General features: G+C 42.6%; 1 protein-coding gene across 31 annotated transcripts in view; it reads left to right on the forward strand.

Annotated features, from left to right (window-relative positions):
- The window catches only part of PPFIBP1 (PPFIB scaffold protein 1), a 103,819-nt gene that overhangs the window by 75,590 nt on the left and 5,314 nt on the right, over positions 1 to 22,915 (forward strand). For 7 of the 31 annotated variants that reach the window (XM_021539157.3, XM_085568826.1, XM_085568827.1 and 4 more), the window contains 19 exons: positions 167 to 259; positions 2,057 to 2,171; positions 3,372 to 3,404; positions 4,679 to 4,740; positions 5,466 to 5,550; positions 6,695 to 6,849; positions 7,795 to 7,925; positions 9,167 to 9,220; positions 9,839 to 9,899; positions 10,955 to 10,984; positions 12,731 to 12,905; positions 14,326 to 14,358; positions 16,565 to 16,706; positions 16,996 to 17,124; positions 18,337 to 18,487; positions 19,694 to 19,805; positions 19,948 to 20,036; positions 21,827 to 21,949; positions 22,721 to 22,846. In XM_021539157.3, the coding sequence (XP_021394832.3) occupies positions 167 to 259; positions 2,057 to 2,171; positions 3,372 to 3,404; positions 4,679 to 4,740; positions 5,466 to 5,550; positions 6,695 to 6,849; positions 7,795 to 7,925; positions 9,167 to 9,220; positions 9,839 to 9,899; positions 10,955 to 10,984; positions 12,731 to 12,905; positions 14,326 to 14,358; positions 16,565 to 16,706; positions 16,996 to 17,124; positions 18,337 to 18,487; positions 19,694 to 19,805; positions 19,948 to 20,036; positions 21,827 to 21,949; positions 22,721 to 22,846 (1,899 nt within the window). The remainder of the gene's footprint in view (positions 1 to 166; positions 260 to 2,056; positions 2,172 to 3,371; positions 3,405 to 4,678; positions 4,741 to 5,465; positions 5,551 to 6,694; positions 6,850 to 7,794; positions 7,926 to 9,166; positions 9,221 to 9,838; positions 9,900 to 10,954; positions 10,985 to 12,730; positions 12,906 to 14,325; positions 14,359 to 16,564; positions 16,707 to 16,995; positions 17,125 to 18,336; positions 18,488 to 19,693; positions 19,806 to 19,947; positions 20,037 to 21,826; positions 21,950 to 22,720; positions 22,847 to 22,915) is intronic. The other 24 variants (XM_085568836.1, XM_085568848.1, XM_085568839.1 and 21 more) reach the window with 19 other exon arrangements.

The following is a 22,915-nucleotide window of genomic DNA, read 5'->3' on the forward strand; positions in this document are numbered from 1 at the left end:
TTTATTTTCTCCTAAATGTGCTAAAAATAAACCACTTCTGAAGCGAAAACATTCATCTAAGTACTTCTAGCAGCCTATTTCTCTAAGTGTCTAACTTCTCTTTGCCATTTAGCCTTGTCTCTTTTCTACCTTTAGTTTCCTCTCACTCCTCTGTCTCTGTTACCAGTCTTTAATGGCCAAACTTTCTAGCATGAAAATCAAAGTGGGTCAGATGCAGTATGAAAAGCAGCGGATGGAGCAAAAAAGCCAGATGCTAAAGGTGTGGTAGTTTCTGGGTAATGCTGGGCTGTTTTGAATCCTTCATGTTCCACCCTTTACTGGTCTGTCCTGCATTGTGCTGTCATGCTCTGTTCTTCATTAATTGCTGTGTGTCCATATGCAGTGTGCCTTTCCTCCTTAGATATGGAAAGCTCTTCATGTAGATATTCCTTGTAAACAGCTTTTATATTGCAGGAGAGAGGATTTTCCTGCTCTGAACCTTGCATAGGTTACACATAATGGCATTAGACTTGGGTTAAAATCACTCCCCCTTCCAAGGGAAGATTGCCTCGTCTGTAGCTTACATCCATTATTCAAACAGAACTTTTTATCACCCTTTTATAGAAAATGTATTCATGAAACTATCTGGGAAATAGTGATTCTTTTATACTGTCCCCTCTCCCACATGTAAATTTGCATATCATACTTCTAATTCAGGGAAAGAAATGCACATTGACAGCCACATGCAGCTCTAGTTGCCTGTGGATATAACAACAGCTTCTCAAGTGACCAAGAAATCATCTTGTTTTGGAGTAACATGGATCCTACACTGGCAAAAATCCCATCCTAATCAGTGCCAGCTTGGAGCACTGGAGAAGTCGTTATTCCCCAGCCACTCTTTTGGAAAACGCTTTGATTTCTTGACAATTTTAAGATTGATCTATTTTTTTTTTTTTTAATGATGCTTTAGAGCAAACAGGAACCAATTTCAGGAGATTCCATAGCGGGGCCATAGTTTGGGTTGCAAACATCACTATGTATTTGCAACAGATTGTCTGATGATAGCTCAGGAAAATACCTAAGCCACAGTATTGTAGTCTGGTTTGTTCCATTAAGGATTTGAAACATCATTTAGAAGCTGTAGGTGCCAAAATGATGAGTCTTGCCTTGTTTTACTTTGTTTACAAACTGAACAAATTAAATTTTCAGTGTTGGGTACAATTGCAGTGAGTGTCCTGTCTTGATGATGCTGTTGCACAAGATATCCTCGGACATCAAAGAAACATGTTACTAAACTGGGTAGGATTTGACTCAAATTTTAAAAAGTTAAATGCATGGATCTGTGCCAGTCACTTGCTAGTACAGATGGTTAGATCTAAGTTAAAACTTGACAGCATTTTTCTAATACACCCCAACTCCCCCAAACACCATCTGTCTTATTTTCCCAAGAATCTCAGCTCCAAGCTTTCCTTCCTGATGCTTGATCAGCAAACCCAAACTCTGGCAGAGGTACCACGTTTTTGTCTGAACTGCTTTCCAGTATGTGTCCATGTGCTTGCTGGTGTTGTGATAGATTTTTTCTTCCATAGAGGCAGTGGTTATTTCTAAAACTCCTCAATCTGGTATAAGCAGAGTTTCAGAATTGTTCAGCTTTGAACGCACAAAATGCCTTATAAATGGCAAAACAATGTATGGAAATGTTAGAATTCAGCCTTTTCACCTGCATTTTTTTTTCTAACTCTGCAAGGTTAGGCAAATAAGAAAACTGTCTGGGTTTTTTTTCCCCCCTTTTGTTCTTTCATCTTTATATTTTGATGTGAAGTTTCTTTTCAATTATACATGAGACCAACAATTTCAGACCACAGACCCCCTGATTTTGCTCTGTTATGGGCTCAGGAGTATGTTGGGATATTCAGAGTCACTTTGGTGGATGCACCCTCAGGCAGTGTTAAATGTCAGGGGCTCTCAGTCACTTCCACCAGCTGAGGATCTGTCCACTGTGCTTCCTAGGAGGGAATTGTGGAAACATCTCAGCTGCCTGTGGAAGCTGTCACTGAGTGGCTCTGTGTCTTTACAGGATGAGCTGTCAGCTCTAAAAGACAAACTAGAGCAGAAGGAAGCCGAGGTGAAAAGGTTGCACGAGAAATTGGTTTCCAAGCTGAAAGGAGAAGGGATTGAAATACTGGACAGAGGTAAGAAAGAGGGAGGCTCTGTCACTGTGTCCTCCTCAGTCACTTCATCTGAGGTCATGTTTCCTTGTACAGGAAATAAGTGATAAAAACCTGAATTTTCCTGAACTTTGTTTTGATGTTTACCTCTTGAAACATTTTTAGAGGCTGTTGATGATGCAAGTGCTAAACTTTCTGTCACAGCAAGGTCTTGGTCAAATTTAAACAAGACCAAAAAAATCCCTAATTAGTTCCTTACATGGCTTGCATGGGGCCTCAAAATATACAGTTTATATTGGCTGAAAAATTTTTAAACTACTTTCTACAAATGCTCCAAAAAACATTGTGTTGAAGAGGAAACTTCCTGGTAAGGAAGGGGAAAAGCCATACTGCTGACCAAAGTATGATGTGGACCTAGCTGTGACTAGCTGAAATCAAGGATTGATTCTGGATTTGTGTGCTCATTAAGTCTAAATCTTAATTAGGCTTGAATAAGCACAGAAATTTTATATGCTGGGCAATTCTTTTATTGGTTTGTAAAGAAGAAACTATTAGTATTTATTTGAGGGAATCTGAGATTGAGGATTTATCTTATTTAAAACCAGAATTTTTTTGTTAAAACATCACAGACTTTTTTGACCTGATGCAATTTCAATTCTAAATATATCTTACTGATAGTTGTTGCTGATTTTAAGATTGTGCTTTTAAGGTATGTTTTTTAGAAAAAGAGATGCACAAGAGATTAGTCTCCTCCCCTGACCTAAGGAGGAATATGCTGCGTGTAGATTGTCACATTTTATATTGTGAAATGGTGTTTTCAAAACTACTGCCTACGATCACTAAAAATTATCACAATGAGCCGTGATTCCATTTTTTTTTTTTTAATAACTTTTAAATGTGAACAGGGTCTGACTTCATTGCATTCATGACTACTTATATAGGGCTTTTTTCCCTGGGGAACTACTTGAACTTTTATTACCCTTTGGTCCTCAGCTTTATAGTTTTCAGTGCAGCTCAGCAGAAGCTCTTTTGCTGTGGTGAAACATGTTTTATCTGCCTTGGACTGATACTAAAAAATGCTGTTCCCAGATAACAAATTATCTGCCTCATTAGCTGAATGAAGTGAGGAAGAGTTGACTCATAAAGCATCAATAATGTCTTAAAAATTATTTCATGTCATAACCTTCATGCTAATTTCCAATCCAATGGGTTTTCCCCACACAGATGAAAATTGTAAAAAGAAGCTCAAAGATAAAAGTAAGCTTCCTGGTGTCTTTCCATGATCATTTGCATTCCAGAAGTGCTTTCCAGAATAGCTTTCTGCATGTGTTTGCAAAACTGCTTTAACAAACATTGTTAGGTTGCATCATCTATAACCCTTAGTTACACTTAGAGTAAAACTGGACAACAAGGGTGAGTACATCACACTTGAAACACAAAGTTTTCTGAAGAAAATCTAATAGATAAAGGAAGATTTGGTCCAGGAAGGCTCACAAAGCAATTGCCTCTCAGTGAAATGCAGTTTCAATCCAGCAAACCAGATTCTCAGCCAGCATAACTGAGGGAAAATCACTACAGCGGTGTGTCCAAATGTGTTTCATCTAGAAAGCCAGCGAGGCAGCTTCTTTTCTTCTTGTGTTTCATTAAGGAGGAGAATGTTCTTCCTTCTCGGTTTGCTTTCCGTGAATTTTTAGGAAGTTGAAACAGGGCTTTTCTGCCTGTGAGTTTGGCCACCTGCCTACATTTGTAGTGAAATTTGACTTTTACCTCGTTCATGCAAGGTAGATCTTTAGGAAAAAATGGAGATTATTTCCATTATTCTTGAATTCCTAGCCCAGAACACCTCCAGAGCATACACATTCCCATGCCTTTATACTTCTTGGTAAATAAGGATTATAGATGAAGCACTGTTGTCTGTGTTAGGAGCCTTTCCCAGGCTTGAACTGCCATGTAATATTCCAGCATGACTGCTCATCACAGCAAACCCCCGTGTCATCCCACTGTGCCCTCCTCATTGCTCCATCCATGCTGGATTAGGGCTGAGCATCACTGCACGGTGCTTCCTTCATCACATCCATTAATCCCCCGGCTTTCTTGAGTGGGTTTTGGGGTGGTTGTTGACTGTTGTGCTGAGGATATGTTTTATTGCATTCCAAATGTAGTATATTGCTTATTTTGAACTTCTTGTTTTGCAAGTATTTGGTTATTTTGAAGTTGGATATAGTGAAAGTCAAGCAGTAGTTTTACCCTTGAGTTTTCCATTTTTGTAGGACTTGGAGAGCAGTGGGGGGGAGGAAGGAAATTTCCTAGATTTCATTATTTCCTTGATTAAAATGTCAGAGAAGAGGTTTTGAAGAAAAATAGCTTTGTTCTTTGTGTTTGCATCTAAAAAAGAATTTAAGTGGCTTATTTTTTGTAACTGTGTGAATCTACTTTCAGATATTCCTGAGTTGCTTCTTGATTTTTTGTTTTTCTTACTTCCTTACACTGTCTTACTTAAATTGACTTGGAGAACTGTATTGTGTTTTTAGATATAGAGGTACAGAAAATGAAGAAGGCGGTAGAATCTCTAATGGCAGCAAATGAAGAGAAGGTAGCAAAGTCATTATTTTTTCAGTAATCATTCATCAGATTGACTTAAATCTCTAAGAAAACCTTTACATGTGAGCTTTTCACAATTCACCTAAAAACCAGATTGTAAGCATCAATGATTTTCTGCAGTCAGAAAAATCAGATTTGTACAAATTGATTATTTTCTGCAGTTAGAAGCACTGCAGTGCCTTTCAGGGGCTATGAGCATTTATGAGCTCTCTGCATGTGCACAGGATCTGTTGAGAGTCCTTACACTGTTGTTTTGTTGAGTTCAGTGTGGTTAATTTGCACTGTGTTCTGCAAATGTAAAGATCTCCCTACAAGTGCAAGATCACAGGCTGTGTCTCCAAAAGGGCTTTTCTGTGAAGTATGAATTATTTTCATACATGGTTTTACGCTTTCATATACATGTGCATTTTGTAGGATGTTTTCTTTTGATCACCAAAGCCCTAAATCCTTTGTACATGGCAAATTTATTATGCTCTACCTTTGACTTAATAAGGGTGCTGAAATCCACTTTCAAGGCTGGGACAGTTCTGGTGATTAACCAGATGATAGCTGTTGCTTAATACAACTTCTGATATTTCAAAACCTCTCAGCATTCTGAGTCCTGTCCCATCCACACTTCCCATTTTTAGTCTCACAGCCAGTTAAACTAAAGGATCTAGTCTTTGTACTTCTTATTCCTGGGGAAGGAAGCACAGTCACAACTTCCTTTCATTTTAGGATCGGAAGATAGAAGAGCTTCGGCAATCTCTGAATAGGTACAAGAAAGTCCAAGACATGGTGATACTGGCTCAAGGTAAAAAAGGTATTGTACAACCAAAAAACAAAACAAAACAAAAAAAAATGCAAATCTGCTGTCATTTAAACTCCAGGTGTGTTGTGGTGGTGAGCTTAACCGTGTGTCTGAAGCAGAAGCTGTATCTATATCACAACATGTAATGGCCCATTCCATATATTCTAAGACTGGTGGAGGTTTCCAGACCCCTTCAGAGGGTGAAGATTGTCAACAACCCAACAAGAGTGAGGAAGCAAAATATGCATTTTTTGTTGTGTTGTTTTCACACCATGCTGAGTGTTGGAGGGGGAGCAATTTTTAAATAAGTATTGCCCTTTCTTGCAGTGCTGTACCTTCAGGCACAGGAGAGTGTTAGAACAGACCTTGATTCTCTGGGAACTCTGCTCCATGGTCACTTCATGGAGCATGAACAGAGATTTCAGGCAGTGACAAATGGGCAAGAGAGGTTTTTGCTGTGAACAGATTTTGGTTTGTGTTTGCTTTTGGTTTGCGTTTGCGTATTTTGGCATCGAGCACTGCATTTCTGCTCACCTTTTAGAAAGTATTGGTTATCTTTCACAACCAGTCCAAGCCTTTTGGTAGCACTGAGCTCAGGAGCATCCAGGGTGGGAAGAGCAGAGGATGCAGACACCGGTGTGGGCTTCAGCACTGCTTGAATGAGACACATTCAGTTTGTGGCAAGTTGCAGACCTGATGTGGTCATTTCCAGGCTGGTGATAGACTCTGAGCAGTGGGCTGCATTTTTCCTCAGGGTACCTTGAAGATACCACAGAGACATCTTAAGTTTCAGTGAGACTGGACCTTCTTACTTTTCCTTAGTAAATAATAGAAACAAAGTATTTAGAACAAAATTCCAGAACAGACAGGAATGAAGTACTCCAGTTTATTCAGCTTGTTGAAACTGATGCCACTAAATGCCCTGAGGGTGTTTGCTGGGCTTTTTGACCTCCCTCTGTTCCAACCCTGCTGTGTTGTGATGGTTGAATTGGGAAGTGACACTTGGCATGACTCCCTTTCTCCTATTGTAGTCTGTCCTAAAAAACCCCAGCAGTCAAATCCTTCCAGTTTTGGCCCATAACTGAGCACGCCGGCTGCAGCTTGTGTGGGAACAAGGGTCGTAAAACCAACAAATTTCCATGTTCTCTTCCTTCAGGCAAGGAAAGTGAAAGTGAAGACTTGAATTCAGGGTCTGTTTCCACGGGTTTGTTGGACACACCAAGTCTGACTGACCCAGAGAAGAGCCCATCCCCAACCCCAGTAACTGCATCCCCAATCCATGATGAATTCAACATGAATATTCAGGAAGAGGTAGGTTGTTGGGTTTTTTTGGGTTTCTTTTTGCTTTATTTAATACCATTATTCCTTGAAAACACCAGCTTATGCTGGATTCATATTGCAGATGACAAAACTCAAGTTTCTGAAAAGACTTTTTTTCCGTGTTTCACAGTTTTTTGTAATGTCTCATATCCTTTTGGGGAAAGTGGTTTTCTTGTGAAAGCTGCCGAGGAATTTCAGTTAAACTTATTTTTCTTCATCCTCAAATGGGATCAGGAGACAGAAATAGCTGTATTTATCATGACATCAGATCTAAATGACTTATTCTATTAGTCATAAGAATTATTTTTCTTATCAAACATTGCTGTTTTAGGAGCTACATTTCCTTTGGCACGAACCTGAAGTAAATATGTTGGGGCTTACTAAATATATCTTGTCGTATTTAAGAGGATGCAATCATAATTGCATCCATTCAGTTAAATGTTCTGTAGGCTGTGGTTCAATCTCCAATTTTTACAATCAGACTTTCCAGTACAAAAACTATAAGTGTCTTCTCTAAGCTCTGAGTCAGAGCAGAGACTTGACTTAGCTAAACAGCACAAACACAATATGAAGAAAATGGAATTAAATTAAATGTTTAGCAGCTTTTTTGTATTTTCTAAGTATCTGAGGACAGGATTAAAGCTGAAAAATGGACTACCATTCATGGTGTCTGTGTTAGAGACACATTTAGCGGGCAGTCTTGTGAGACTTCTGAGATTTTTGTCTATGCTGTAGCTTAGCTATGCAATGATTCATGTTTTATCTGCAGTGCCATCTTTCAAGGAGCAAATAATTCTGTTAGAATATGGAAAAAAATCACTTTTGAAACCTTATTTCAGATCCTTTTCTTCATGGTTTATCTGTTACTCTTTTTTCATTTATGATTGCTTAATTTCAGCTCAGGAGATTGTAACACATATTCTTCCTTCTTTTCAGAATTCCTTACAGATCCACACCAGCATTTTACAGATCTCAATCCCTTCCTTTTCATCAGCATCCAAGAGCTCAGAAACTGTTGCAGAGAGACTGAAAACACACCCTAGGCCAGATCCTGCAAGTGAAATGAGGTATTGTGGTTTCCGTGTATTTTTCATTTGTAAATCCAATATTCTGTGACATTTAAGGAGAGCAATAATCTGTCAGTCACTGAATTATCAATTCATTAGCCAGGTAAACAAGGCTAGGAGTCCCTTGGGTAGCTGCAGCAAACCAAGCTAATGTTCTTGAAGTGCATTCATTAAATCCTGAGTAAGCAAGGGCTGGTTTGGTTGATGTTGTAGCAGCACTCATGGTCTGTACCAGCTGCTTCAGAAGGAATGAACAGAAGGAGAGGGAAGCTGATCTAATATAAGAAGGCCACAGAATCATTATTTTTGTCTAGGTTTGCATCATGTAAGTCTGTCTGGCTCTGCCAGCCCCAGTGATTTGTGCTCAGACATTTTGCACAGCTGCTAAATTTGGTTGTAAGGCACTGCCAGGACAAAAGGATTTCCAGCTCTAACCTGAGGAGGGGAGGAAACCCAAGGGATGTGTGGCTGCAGTCTGGGGCTGTGGCTGGGCTGTGGCACTCAGGAACCAGAGACAGCTGCTGGGTGAGGAGTGGCTGTCACCTTTCACCAGAATTTCTAATCCTGCACCCTCCTTGTCCTGGGAGGAATGCCAATCCCTGCAGACCTGCACTGGCCCTGCAGGGAGTACAGAAAAGCACCCCAGACTCACAGCTCAACAAAGACTGTGCTTGAGATTTTTCTTCTGGATCCAAATCCCCAGCTTTATCTTAAGTATCAAACACTAAGAAGCCAGAGACAGGGAAATGCTGTTGATTTGAAACAATCATCAGTCTCAATGTGAAGCATCAGTGCAAGCTCAATTTGATGTGTGATTTTTCCAGTTCCGGAAAGGATCCTGTCCAGAAGCCCAGCTCTGCTCAGTTTGTGCTGTGCATGTTCCTCATGCAGCTCAAGCTGTCAGCAGCAGGGATTTCACCTGTGTCTCTTCATGGAAAAATCCAAAGCAAGAACTACACTGCAGCAAAGTGCTCTGTGCTGTGGGTGGTGACCAGGTGACCTCCACTCCTTGTGCTGCTGCAGACCCTGCTGGAACCTCTGCATTTATTGAAGTTAAATAGTTCAGTACTGTCATCATTTTACAGTGAGAGTTGTCTTTCCTGGGGCTCCTGAGCTCACCTTTGTGGAAAATTTGCCATGTGTTAGTACCATAAGAGCTGAAGTGAAAACAGAATTAAAGCAGGCTGAGATCGTAGGATTTCTGTCTCAGCCTTTATTCATATCTTTTTTTGCTTTTGCAGTGAAGGAAGATCAACAGGCTCCTCCCCTGAAACTCATTTGTGTGACAGTCCAGTGTAAGTGCCATCAAATCTGTTCAGGGGACATAGTTAAATGTGATGGCCACGTTGAACCCCCACTAAGCACCCCTTTTATTTTACATACCTGTATAAATAGGTCAGTTAATTCCAGCCAAAATGATATTTGGTGATGGTAGGTGTCTGGTCATGCCCCATGCTTTCATGATCATTATTTTCCAGTGCTTTATCTGGGCACATGGTACCTCCTGTTACATTGTGAAGCATCTCTAATTTGGTGGTAGACCGTCAATATTCTTTGAAATTTATAGTTTTCCACAGTGCATGCACGCATGGTTTGCTTTTTTCTTTTGACAGGGAGGGGAAGGTGATCAGCTGACTACAATGAGAAAATAATTTTCATTTCTGCCACATATCCATATTCCCTAAAGCAGCAATTATTCCGGTGTGGAAAGTCTTACAGTATCTCATTAAATTGCATGGGTTCTGATTACTGCATTTACTGCACTGATTACTGCATCTTAATTCAAAATATCATTGGGTTTAGTATATCTCATCATGTATTATAATGCTGTCTTTAAAGCTGATTCCTTTGAGTGTCTTTAACTTAGCGAGCTCAAACCAAGTTTGAGCTTTGTTTTTATGTTACTGTTTCAGAATTTCCACATTGCAGAAGTCCAGCAGTCTGAGCAGTTTGAGGAAAGAGGCATCTGAAGTGGTAGGTTTGGTCTCTTACTTCCTCCCATCTCCTTGCACATAGGTGTGACAGCTCTGCTGTGACCCTTGTGAGGGTTGTGCTGCCTTCTGAGAAATTCTGAGTCAGAGCAGGGCTCCTTGTGGCATGTGTTGACAGTGGTCACACACATTCCAGTAAAGAAGAAAATCTGTCCTTGAAAACACAGGTGCTTTTTTTTTCCTCTTTGTATGAGACTTTTACATGAGACTCTCTTCTTGTGTTTTTGCTCAGATAATGAGGTGAGATTTTTTTTACTGGATATGCTTTTCTGATTTAAGACAAGAAAAAATAACTCCCACCACCACTTCTTACTTGTGTTTAAGGTGAATAATTTTGGGAGGCCATGTAATTAATGCACTGTAAAATAAATCTGGGCTGAGTATGTTTTAGGTAGTCAGAAACAAAATACTGAGATGGTGGATGTCTGGGGATAGCTTCTGTTTAGGTTTTTGTGGAAGTGACCAAAAAGCAGCTAATCTCTAGCAATACCATCAAATCAGTGCAATTCAGGTGCTCTTTTGTGGCAGCCTGAACTCCAGGAAGCTCCTGAATTCCCTGATACCTCCTGTGCCTTGCAGTGTAGAGGAGAGGCTGACAGCACTGAAAACGTCACCAGAATCTGATAAGGGCTGAAGTTCATGGGCTGGGGATCTTTGATTTTTTCTTTGTTTGGACAGACAGAAGTAAAGGCTGTGGATGTTTTATCTACTTGGCTTCTACCCTGTCTGGTTCCTGCTCTGGGTGCCCTCAGGCAGCTCTGCCCATGAGTGCCTTAATATTCTGTGTGTCACTAATCATGTGCACAGCTAATCCTTCACAAAGTGAACCAAAGGAACTCTATTTCCATGTCAGCTCACTGACCTCAAAGCAAGCAAGGTTTAATCTGTGTGAAATACAGGCTCTGAAGACATTTATTTTGGGGAAAAGAATGCTCAGGGACGGGTATTTCTGTCAGAACTTAACTGGGGGTAATCCTAATGAACTGTATACTGGCCATAAACCATTACTTTTTCAATGTCTTAATCTTTCCCAAACAGGACAGAGATTGTGCACAGAAGCCAGCAGAGGTAATGTGTGTGTGTGTGTGTGTGTGTGTGTGTGTGTGTGTGTGTGTGTGGTGATGTCCTCGGAGAAACATGGGCAGTGAGGAGGTGTTGGCAGGCTGGGAGGTGTGGGATTGCCACACACAATTCCAGAGGGGGAATGAAGTCCTGCAGACAGGACAGGGAGGAGTCTCTGGTGGCTGTCACCATCAGTGGCACTGCTCAGTGCTCAGCACCTCCTTGCTTCCTCACACATGGAGTGTCTTCCAGTCTGATTGAGCATAAGCTAATGTTTTTCTTCCACTAGATAATTAGCAAAGATAACCATTAAGCATTTTACTGACTCTGTAATTATCTTTGATTAGTGTCCCTTTGGGTTTTTCAGTTGTTTTCTGTGAGCAGCAAGTGTGTTTCTGAAAAGCCTGTCATTGCAGAGCAATCACCCTGTGGTGCCTTAAGGCCACATCCTGCAGTTCTTATCTCTAGGAATACCCGAGCAGAGGTGACAGACTTCAGATACCACTCATAGGATGAATGCTGTATTATTCAGCAAAAGCCAAAGGATTGTATTTGGGGTGTGAAAGGTTTTGCTTTCTTCTTTCAAAGAGACAGTGAAACAGCTGGCAAGGCTAAAGTACTGCTTTAAATTGGCTAACTGGAGTGTCTGATATCTCTCTTGGCATTTATACTCCTTGCTTGATCTGTAATTTCCTCTTTGCTTTGGCAGTGGACACAGTCAATTAATCCATTAATTAAGAAATTGCAGAGCAGTGACAGACAGAAAGAGCTCTCTGACACTTGGCAGAAAACCAGTGTACTGTGGGGTGTTGTCTCTCTTCTTCCCACTGACTGCCCCTACAGCTGCCAGTGGAGGAGACAGAGACCCTGGAAAGCTGGAGAAGTTCAAAGCCTTGCAGGATTCTGTTTTTGCCTTTTCCATACTTTTAAGTCAGCCTTACAGAACTTGAGGAACATCTTAAAGAACACAATTTACTCTTAGCAGGTAGTGATAGTAATCCTGGATCCTGAACATATGTCAGGGTTTAATCCCAGCTGACAGCAAAGGATCCCACAGCTGGTACCCCGCAGAATCAACCAACAAAAATATAGAACTTGGGGGTTGAGATACAAACAGTTTAATAATTGAAACAAAATAAAATAAGAATAATAAAACATCTAATAAGAAAAGGGAGAAGAGAGAAGGAAAACCCAAAAAGGACAAGTGATACACCACAATACTATTGTTCATCCCCCACTGACCAGTGTCCAGCCCATCTCCAAAATAGGATTGGCTCCCCTTCCCAGTAACCCCCCCAGTTTATATACTGGGCATGGAATTCCATGATGTGGAATATTCCTTTGGTAGCTCAGGTCAGCTGTCCTGGACATGCTGCATCCCAGCTTCTTGTGCACTTTCTTGCTGGCAGAGCATGGGAAAATGGAAAGTCCTTGACTCAGGGCAAACACTGCTCAGCAAAAACCCAAACATCCTAGTGTTATCCACATTATTCCCCACTAAATTGAAAACACAGCACGGAACCCATACACAGCCTTGAACCAAGAAAAAGTTAACTCCATCCCAACCCAAACCAGGACAACATATTCAAATGAAGATCTTGTTTATATTTTTCATTATGGTTTTTAAATTCTGTATTCTTGTCGCGACCAAGGAGAAAGACTTCCCAGATGATCTGCCAGCAGTCATTTTGCAGGCTCTCAAAAGGCCTTCTGCAATTCCCTTATATTGACTCTTTATTTCCCTAATTCAAGCAGGTTAAACCTCCTGTGGAAGGCAACAGTTTTGCAACCCTCCCTCCCAAGTCTCCTTCTCATGGTGGCACAGGTGACGAGGACAGTTTTGGCACCCGCAAAGCCAGATCTTCCTTTGGCCGAGGCTTTTTCAAGATAAAAAATAACAAGAGGACTGCAAGTGCCCCCAATCTGGGTAGGTACCATGCCTCTGCATTCAGATTCTGTGCATTTTGAAGCATCTTAACAACAGCTGTAACTGCCTTAAGAAGCAGGAAAGCCAGCCTTAGTCTCACTGTGACTTGGTGGCACTTCAGACAGTAGAATGTTTGGAAAATACCAAACAGCAAGAAAAGAAAATCATTGATGTAAGGAAATATTTGATGTGATTCAGACTCTGCTGTGGTATCTCCCCTGGGACCTTGTAGGGTCTTGCTGCTGTATGAAATGCTGTCTGGGAGTAGTTCACACATGGCATTTGTGGGCTGTTCTTCCCCTCGGTCATCCTTGGTTTATCTTTCATAAGATTTTCAGATATACAGAAATAGGACAGCAGCACTTAGTCTTTCTCTTTTTTTTGTACTTAAGCAACCTTGCAAAAGAACAGGAACGGGATTGGCAAGTCATCCAAGCTCGTGCTGATTTTTTACCTGTAGTGTTGTGGGGGGGGTTATTTTTGGTATTGTCATTTGGTGACATTTGCATATGATGAAGAAATAAGCAAAATGTTCTGCTTAATGCAGAAGTCGCTGTTGTCGTTAACTGGAATTTTACTTACATTTACTGCTCATCTCTGGCAGTCTTTCCACTGATCCAGTTCAAGCATCCAGTGAATCTCTGCGTCAGTTCTACTGCCAGACATCTGAGGTTTTTGTTTCTCTCTTGCACGAGATTCAGGAATTTAGCTCTCTATTTCAGAAGCCTGAAGAGGAATAGCTTCTGCTTTGTTACTTACTCCAAGAGAATGTTAGATTTTTGTTCAAAACATGTAGCATAGCTACACATTGATGATATGCTGCCCATTTTTGCCTGTGACATACAGCCTGGGAAGTTGCTAGCTTACTCGGAATAGATGTACAGTCTATTCTGAGGGTTAGACTCTTCACTTCGGTTTATTTTATCTTTGCTTTTGTGTTATCCCCTGTGTTGTCCTGAAATTGATTTGTCTAACAAAACGCAATACTTGTGTCTGTCCTAAAGGAGTGGAAGATGGGCCATCTAAATCAGGGTGCTGTGACTTTGATTAAATTATTTATGTTATCCAGATTTCAGTGCTTCCATCCGTAAAGCTGCTGTCCAGGTATTTGCCACTTCACAGGAGCAGTGGGTCCTGGAGCAGGTGACTCCTTCCACTGAAGTGACTGCAGTGCTGTTTTTCCCTCCCCACCACAGAGCTCTGCCCCACTCTTTTGTTGTGCAAGGGAGTTTCCCAGTGCCTTGGTGCTCCTAATCCCTTGTGAATTCAGCATTCGTGTGGCGCTTGTGTCTCCCGTCCCTCCCTCCTTTTGTCCCGTACTGTGTCACCGTGAGTTTTGAATTGTGTTTGACCTTGTGCCTCTGCGTGTTCTCTCCCGTTGTGCTGCGTGTGGGTTTGTGCCTTGTGTGGATATCTGAAGATCGCAGTCGAAGTGCCAGTGCACCTACTTTAGGTACAGTAATCCTGCATGTCTGCCCGTGCCAGCCCTGTGCCCTGACTGCTGCTAACAGCTGCCTGTGGCCACACTCTTCCCAAAGCACAGCCAGGCCCCAGAGCTCTGCATCGGAGCTTCTGCCCATTGCCAAAAGGAGTTTTCATGTAACATCTGCCCTCTGCTAAAAGTCAGCTGTGCTGTTACTGAGTAGCTGCTACTAATGAGAGATTGCGGGTCAATTTGCAGAGGCTTTTGCTGTAACTTTGAGCACAAAGTTACCAGGTGAGAACTGGTGATGCTTGGTAGCTACCTTTGTGCTGCCACCTGTCCTGGATCCACTGAAAGAGTTTGAAGGGTGGTGAAGTAGGGAATGAGCTGTATTTCCCAGACATTCATTTAAGGGAGTTCTGAGGGAAAGCATGTGTAATTCCTCTTCTAGCTGTAGTTGTATTTATGACACAATAAAACAAATGAAAAATAATTGGGGCAGATGGGGAAGGAGCTATTCACACAGTAAATAAAAGCCAGTCTTGTGATGTGAGCATTCCCTGGGTGGTTCTGCCAAGGGCAGGTGAGACCTGCCTTAGGAAGCAGAGCTGTGTCAGTGGGGTGCTGGTACAGCCACACAGGGTGGCAAAGAGACCAAGTGCTCTGGACCCTCTCTTGTTCTTGCATGGCCCCCTAAATGTTATCTGTTCTACAGGGTTGTGTCAGTGCATGAAAAGGAGTCAGGTATGAGGAGCAAATGGCGCAATTCCCGCAAATCTCTGCTACTAATGCACCCAGCCTTGTCCTGGTGTTCTCTCTCTAGAATGCCATTTCCGTGTTTTTGTTTTTTTTTCACTTTACCTTCTACAAATAAAGCAATTCCCACGAATGCCACAGCCTGGTTTCATGTTAGTGCTGTCTCTGTCACTGGCAGGATCCCAGTGTTTGATGGTGGACAAACCAAAGTGCCTGGAAATGATCTTTTGTGGGACCTTGTTGCTTCACTGCACGGTTTGACAAGGTGGAAAATGGGACACATTCATGGCTGTTCTGGCTGAACCATCCAAGTTTTCCCAGCAGAAGGTTACACTGACAAAACATAGAGTTTGTTGCTGGTCGTGGCACTTTTGTGACCATCTCGGCATTAACTCTGTGGCTTGAGACTACGTGTCCCAGCAATATAAGCTCTGCCTTGATGCATTGTTTACTTTTCTCCTGGGAGTCTGAAAGTCCATTTCAAACACAAGTGATGGTCATGTAATTACAGAGCTGTATTAAAAGCTGCTGCAAGTCATTCCAGGCCTGACTGCCTTGCCACAGCTGCTTCAGCTGAACAAGCTCATGCTCTCACTATTCCCCAGCAAGCAACTGACACAAACTCCATGTGGTAGTCTTATTCAGCTATCTGGCACTTGCTGGCACATCTCTGCTTATGTAGTCTAGTAGATACTGCAATTCTACTAGTTTTCTTTTTAAATGATCTTTAAATTGTTTTTTCCTTTTATAGTTTAGCTTTTGTGGCAACTTCCCCTTTGGGGACAAGAGCTCTCAGGTTTGTTGTTATGGAAATCAGCTACAGATCAAGGATTTAATGCTTTTAGAGTGGGTGGTAATGTTGAGGGTCTCTCATCAGAGATGTTTGTTCACTCAGAAAATATGGTTCAAACAGAGCCTAAACTCCATGGTGTTCCTCTGAAGAGGAACAAAATACTCCACAGTTTGAAGAAGTGAGGGGAAGAGGACCCTCCTTCTGGGGCAGGAGTTTTGTTGCTGGAATTTCCTGGCCAGGGAATGGAATACTACAGGTTATTGGGAAGGATATCTGCAGGGAGGTTACTTGATTTTCTGTGCTTTGGGGACTCCTAGTTTAGTTCCCTGCCACTGCACTGAATTGTTTCTGGGCACCCACATGCCTTGGCTCTGTCTGTGAAAGCACTGTAGGAGCATGTCCTGAGGAAGAGTAACTTTGGGGTTTAATTCACTGCTTGATTCATGGGGTGGATTTTCCCACCTTAGGTGCAAGGCACTTAACTGAAGCAGAGCATTCCTAATGCCTTGGAGCATTTCCAGCCAGGCCCATGAAGGAGGAACATGTGGAACATTTCCCATCCCTCTTTGCCCCAGTTTCTTGACATGGTGGCTGTCAGTAATTTAGCAGGAGTCATTCCCAAGGTCAGGAGCACATCTGTACAGTCCTGCACAAGAGGGTCTTGACAAAACTTCTGTTTCCTAACAGCTGAAACGGAGAAGGGATCTGCAGACCACTTGGATCTGGCTGGCTTGCCCCCTCGCCCAAAAGAAGCAGATAGTCTGCAGATGACACCACCTTCTCCAGATTCCAGGAAAAAGGCCAGGGGCATCAAGAAGCTGTTTGGAAGGTAAGTAAAAGATGAGAGATGACCATTCTTCAGAGCTGGGGCTTGGGCAGGGCTTTGCTGGGGACACAGCTTCCTTTCTCCCCTGCCAGCCTGTGGCTCTGTGGTTTAACATCCCGGGAGCAGGAGCCCATGTGTTTGTCTGTTCCCAGGTATTTGGGAGAGATAACAGTGGGCTGGGGGCAGGTAGAAGAGGGGCTACCAGCCCTGGGGGAGATCTTGCCTGTGTTCATTGCAGTGGCAGCAACATGCCTTTTCCTTAGCCAAATGTGAATGTGCTTGCTTTCTTTAGGCTGAAAAGAAGTCAGTCCACCACCTTCAACCCAGATGACATGTCTGAGACAGAGTTCAAAAGGGGAGGGACGAGAGCCACTGCAGGGCCCCGGCTGGGCTGGTCTCGGGACCTGGGGCAGTCCCACAGGTAAGACACCAGTGGGGCCAATGTGTCACTGCTTGGATCCCAGCGGCTCCGGCTGAGTGTGGGGCCCAAAGGAGGAGGGCAGTGCCAAAATGAAACATCCTCTCTCCTGTCTGGGCAAAACCAGGCAGATCCAGGCCAATTCCTTCTCTGAGAGAGGGTCCCTGCAGGGTTGAGGTGGGCTGGGTGGTGGGGTCCTGCTGCTGAGCTGTCACCTTCTCAGGATGGAGCCCTGAGGCAGCGCGTGAAGCTTCATGTGGCAGTGACAGATACTCCTCATCTGCCTTTCCTGCTGTGTTGGAATCTGTGGTATTGATGATTCCAAGTTTGTAGAAAGTCTCTGTCTTTCAGCCCCTCTGCCAAAGAAGAAGTCATCATTCTTCTGTGCTGGTTTTCAAGGTTGTTTATTCTGTTTATCTCTAACATGTTCTGCTGCCCTGCCCAGCTCTGTCCTGCAGGGCAGCGTGTGGGGCTCTGCCCTCAGTGGGATGTTACAAACATTAAATACCAGAAACTCCCTGGGCTGGATTTACAATAACGTGCCAATATCTGTCACCTACGTTGGACAGTGTGTCCCCAACCTAAACCAATAGAAAAATGCCAACACCACAGTGAAACATGGAGGGCATGAAGAAGGAGAAAAAGGACAAAACACATCCAATTTTCTCCATCTTGTCCCCTTTGAACCCCTAATCTAGAAACCTAAAATTTTACTTTTGCACCCCTGCCACACTTAAATTATTACTCATATGAAACACTCAGAACTTGTAATTCATCCTGTAAGATTGAAAACTCTTTTCCATGGCCAGAAATCACAGACAGTGTCTCTGGGGGCTCTGCACAGGGGGGTTCCTGACCCCTGCCAGGGTCCCAGGCCTTCCAGCGCTGTCAGAGGGAAGCCCTGGATTCCCACACTGCTGCACTTCCAGGTATTAAAGGAGAAAGTGAAACATTCCAGTCTCACTCCAGAGCTGTAGCCATGCCAGGCAGCAGGGGTGGCTCTTATCAGTAGGATTATAGGAAGCTGTGTTTATTGTGGCAGTGGCAACAGATCAGCAGTGCCCAGCACTTCATCATGATGATGGTTCCCCCTCAGATTGTCCCAGCTCCCACAAGATGTAAGCTAGGCTTAGCTTTTGGCTTTCTCATTATTTGTGAGAACAGGAGATTGGAAGCTCAGGATTTATCAGTCTTTTTGGGTAACATCTCCCGCAGTGAGCTGGACATGCCATTCGCAAAGTGGACCAAGGAGCAGGTTTGCAACTGGCTCCAGGACCAAGGGCTTGGCTCTTACATCAATAATGGCAGGCACTGGATATTGTCTGGGCAAACACTTCTGCAGGCTTCTCAGCAGGATCTGGAAAAGGTGAGGAATTTCAGAAATTCTCCTTTCAAATAAAGGTACCAAAAAAAAAAATCACGATTTCTTTGCATGTAAATCAGGTCTGTAAAGCGCACCTGGTAAAACATGTAAACTAGATGAGTTTTCAAAATACTGTCACTTGCAGTGATGCCAAATCCATTTCTTTTTAGCTGAAGTTTTGTAGAAATTTAATGCTCTGTAATGAAGCTAATAATTACAAATATGTGATTTAACCTCATTAAGCATGGACACATCAGTTGACTGTAGCACCCTCTAAAAATATGCATGTGTGACTGCCTCATTATCATATGGGTTTGTAGCCCTGCTTTATTAGCTCTCATATGTGCTACAGTTATTTTATGCCTATGTGAGAAGGGTGTAAAAGGTGCTGTTTTATTTTGATTTTATTTTTTGTCCATATATACAGAGGAATTATTGTCTCTGCCTTTAATTATTGCAGAATCGCTTGTCTATTTTTAAAAATGAGAAACACAGAAGAAATGGATTCAATTTACACTTTTAGTCCATAGTATTTGCTTAAGTTGGAATTTTCAGCTTTTAAAAAATGACTCTCCTCACCAAATACTAAGCCTGTTTTCTCAATTGGGTAGTTACACTACAGCTGGAATAGGAGGAGTGTATTATGAACATAATGGCTCCTAATAGTGTTATCAGAGGTAATATTAACCAGCAGGCATTCCTGGAAGTGAAAATGGGATTAAAAGATCCTGGAATGGCTGCACTTGAAACTAAACTGGGGAATAATGTTACACATTTGGAAGCATTAATGAATTTCAGTAATTCCTGGGACATTCCTGTGCTCTTAACTAAACAATTATTTAAACTTTACCTGCCTAAGTGGGAGAGGATGAATTCATCCCAGCAAGTATTTTTTTGAATGCTAACATTTTTATTATATTGTGTGACTTTTTAACCTGGTATGAGAATATTGTGGCCAACATCTTAATGCAATTTGGAATCTATCACTCCTTGAAATGAATCTGCTACACTGTATAACTAACCCCCCCCCCCCCCCCCAGTAAGTGCGCCTTTCCCTAGTGCTGAACGTGTACTAAAATGATACTGAAATTCAGCAAAAACAAAATGCACCTGCCAGGTCACCAGCAATGCTGTGAAAGTGTGACTCTCAGCAGAGGGAAGAATAAAATAGTATTGCTTGTAGATTTACTGCTTTTCTTCCTTTCACAGGAGCTTGGGATAAAGCACCCTTTGCATCGGAAGAAGCTCCAGCTTGCTCTGCAGGCACTGGGATCTGAAGAGGAGAACAACCATGGAAAACTGGATTACCACTGGGTTACCAGTAAGATTTTACTGCATGCTGAAGCAGTGGCTGTGCAAAGGGGTCCCTAACCGTGGCTAATTTGGGGTGGTGAGGATGGGAACAGTCAGTGGTGCTGGGTAATGTGGCTGCCACTCTAACAGGAATGTCTGTCCTGCCCTAGGGTGGCTGGATGACATTGGTCTGCCCCAGTATAAGACCCAGTTTGATGAGGGGAAGGTGGATGGCCGCATGCTTCATTACATGACTGTGGTGAGTAAATGGTTTCTCCCTTTCCTGACATCCTTTCCATGTTCTTGGCTTCTCAGTGTTCAAAGGACCCCTTTAAACTCCAGTGAGTGTCTTGTGTTCATGCCAATAGCTGTTGCCTATAGAAATCAGGTACTATTGCTCACCTGCAAGCATTTCCTAAGTTTTTTTCCATCTCTAGAGCTACTAGATGCAGGTGGAAGAGCAAACACAGTAAGCAAGAATTTGGACTCATGCATGAGAAATGGGCAATCCTGAGCTTAACAGTTGTGTGTGAAACCAGTGTGCTGAGGCAGGGCTTTTGTACACAAAAGTGTGCAAATGCTGTGGTTGCCATTCATGCTTTTGCTGTTCATGTTGTTATTAATTAATGGAAGCAGGTGGAATCTTTTTCTTCAGTGAGCAAGTTATTCTATCAGCTTGCTTACTTACAATGGATGCTTAGGTGAAGAAAACCCAAGCAATTTCCTTTGAAGAAAATTGCAGTTCTGAGAGCCAGCTTGTTTGAAAGCAGGCTACACTTAATAGCTTTTGCATTTCAAAGTGCTTAGAACAGGCATCACTTCCCCACTCCCCACTTCACTGCCAGTCAGGTTTCCTATGTGCAAGGGCTCAGGTAGTATGAGATAAGACCTTCCTTCTCTGGGGACACAAGTGCAAATTGAACATGGCTAATATTAATTCTTTCTGTACAACAAAGAAGAAATCAATCACAGCCCTGCTCTCTCATGAACCATGAGTTACCTTTTCATGCCACAGTTGCATGTGTTTTGCATTGGTTTTATGCCATGGTTTGCAATTTTATTTATTATAAGATTGTTTCTTCTTCTTAACCCTGGGAGGTGTGATGCCAGCAGCCTCCATTAAGTTTGATGTTGTGTTGGGAGACTTTACTATCATTGTCACTGCCCTTTAACTGTAGTTCACTGGGGATATTTTTAGAGCAAGTTTAACCAACAAATTATGACAACAGATTGAATAACATCAAATTATGACAACAGATGGACAACAAAATATGCAAAGTATTACACTAATATTTGTTATGATCTTTTGAAGTTACTCTGATTCAAAATAAATAATAAGGAACATTTATTATTTTATAATAAATGAAATAGCAAGCCATGACATAGTAACCTACTCTCAGATTCATCACAAATACAGTGAGGTGTTTGGGTAAGCAAAGAATCTTGTCTTAAATATCTGACAAAATAGATTCCAGTTCTCCTAACATATAAGTAAAGCTGAAAGATTAAGCCAGGCTAACCCTGGAACAAGGGTGCATAAATTTATTTACGTTAGCCAAATTGCACTTGGACTTTGAGACACTTTTCTTGCTCCACTTCTTTTTTAATTCTAATCATAGAGAATGTCCCAGTTTTCAGGGTAATTTATTTTTTCAGTTAAACTTCTAGCTGGACATTTGAGGTAACTTCTGTCAGGATTAAATGCCAGGTAAGTCTAGTGTAGTGTGTTAGTGCTGCCCTGGCTCTTATCCCGTCGCTGAGGATGTCATCTCACCCTTTTTCCCTCCTTGTTACCTCATGTTTCTTGTACTAAGCTCTGAACCCTGTGTGAAAAACATTCCCCAAGAGCTAGTACAGTGCATCACAGGAAGTTTTTATTTTGGGACAGATGGTTTGATATGAATTGCCTGTCTGACATATTGAAATCTTCCCCCAGATGTGTCAGATGTGCGATTTTAAGCCAGGGGCCAAAACAGTCCCCTCCCAGAGGATGCTGCTCCCATGAATGAGCATGTCTGTGTTTATCAACTCCCTCTTGCTCTTTGACAGGATGACCTGCTATCCTTGAAGGTCATCAGTGTCCTTCACCACCTCAGCATCAAAAGAGCCATTCAGGTTTTGAGAATAAACAACTTTGAGCCCAACTGCCTGCGCAGGAGGCCGTCTGATGAGGTACTGCTTTACCAGGAAGCTGTGAAGAGGAATCCTCTAGGGTTTTATCCCTGGTGGTTGATTATTCCTGCTCTGCCCTCTCCTCCTGTCTCCTCATTCTGCTTCATTTTTAGTTTCCTGTTTCTCATGTTCTTTTAACCTCAAGCTCTGACATCACGTACTTTTCTCTACCTGCCATGACCCCAAACTCATGCTCCCCTTTCCAAGTCTTCTGCTTCTCCTCCAAGCCAACAGCTGGCTGTTCTGGCCCAGTCTCTGATGTGCTGTCTGGAAAGCAAATCATCTTGAACTCAGTGCACTGTTGCCATAAGTCTTGTGCAACTCTCTGGAAAATTGATGGCTGTGTCAAAATTTTCTGTGTAAAAGGAGCTTGGCCCCATAACCAGGCAGGAGACTCCATCATTGTGTTTTGGAAGCAGCAAATGCTGGATAGGGTAATGGGTGACAGAACAACCCAGACTTTTGGCTTTATATCCAGAATGTGTATCTGCAAGAACAGCACAGCATCTCATGGAACAAGCTGAATTTTCAGCTCTGCTGGTAGAAATGGCAAATAACCCTACTGCTCAGCACAAGAACCAAATGACCTGACAAACCCCTGCCTTCTGCCCAGACCCATCCCCACACTGCTCTTGCTGCAAGGTAGCAGTCCAGAAAGAGAGTCTTTTCTCAAGTCCTTAAGGGCAGGAGAAGTATGTTTCAGTAAAGATTGGGGCTGGGATGCAGCCGATCTGAGACATCTCCTTACCTGCCTGTCCCTCCTGTTTGCAGAACAACGTGACACCTTCTGAGGTCACCCAGTGGACCAACCACCGTGTGATGGAGTGGCTGCGCTCCGTGGATCTGGCGGAGTACGCGCCCAACCTGCGGGGCAGCGGCGTGCACGGGGGGCTGATGGTGAGCTTTTGGGGTGGCTTCTTCCATTTCAGGAAAAAAAAATATGCCTGGGAATCACTAGGTCAATGT

This window comes from Lonchura striata, chromosome 1A (genome assembly GCF_050655825.1).
Source record: "Lonchura striata isolate lonStrDom1 chromosome 1A, ASM5065582v1, whole genome shotgun sequence".
Classification (NCBI taxonomy): domain Eukaryota; kingdom Metazoa; phylum Chordata; class Aves; order Passeriformes; family Estrildidae; genus Lonchura; species Lonchura striata.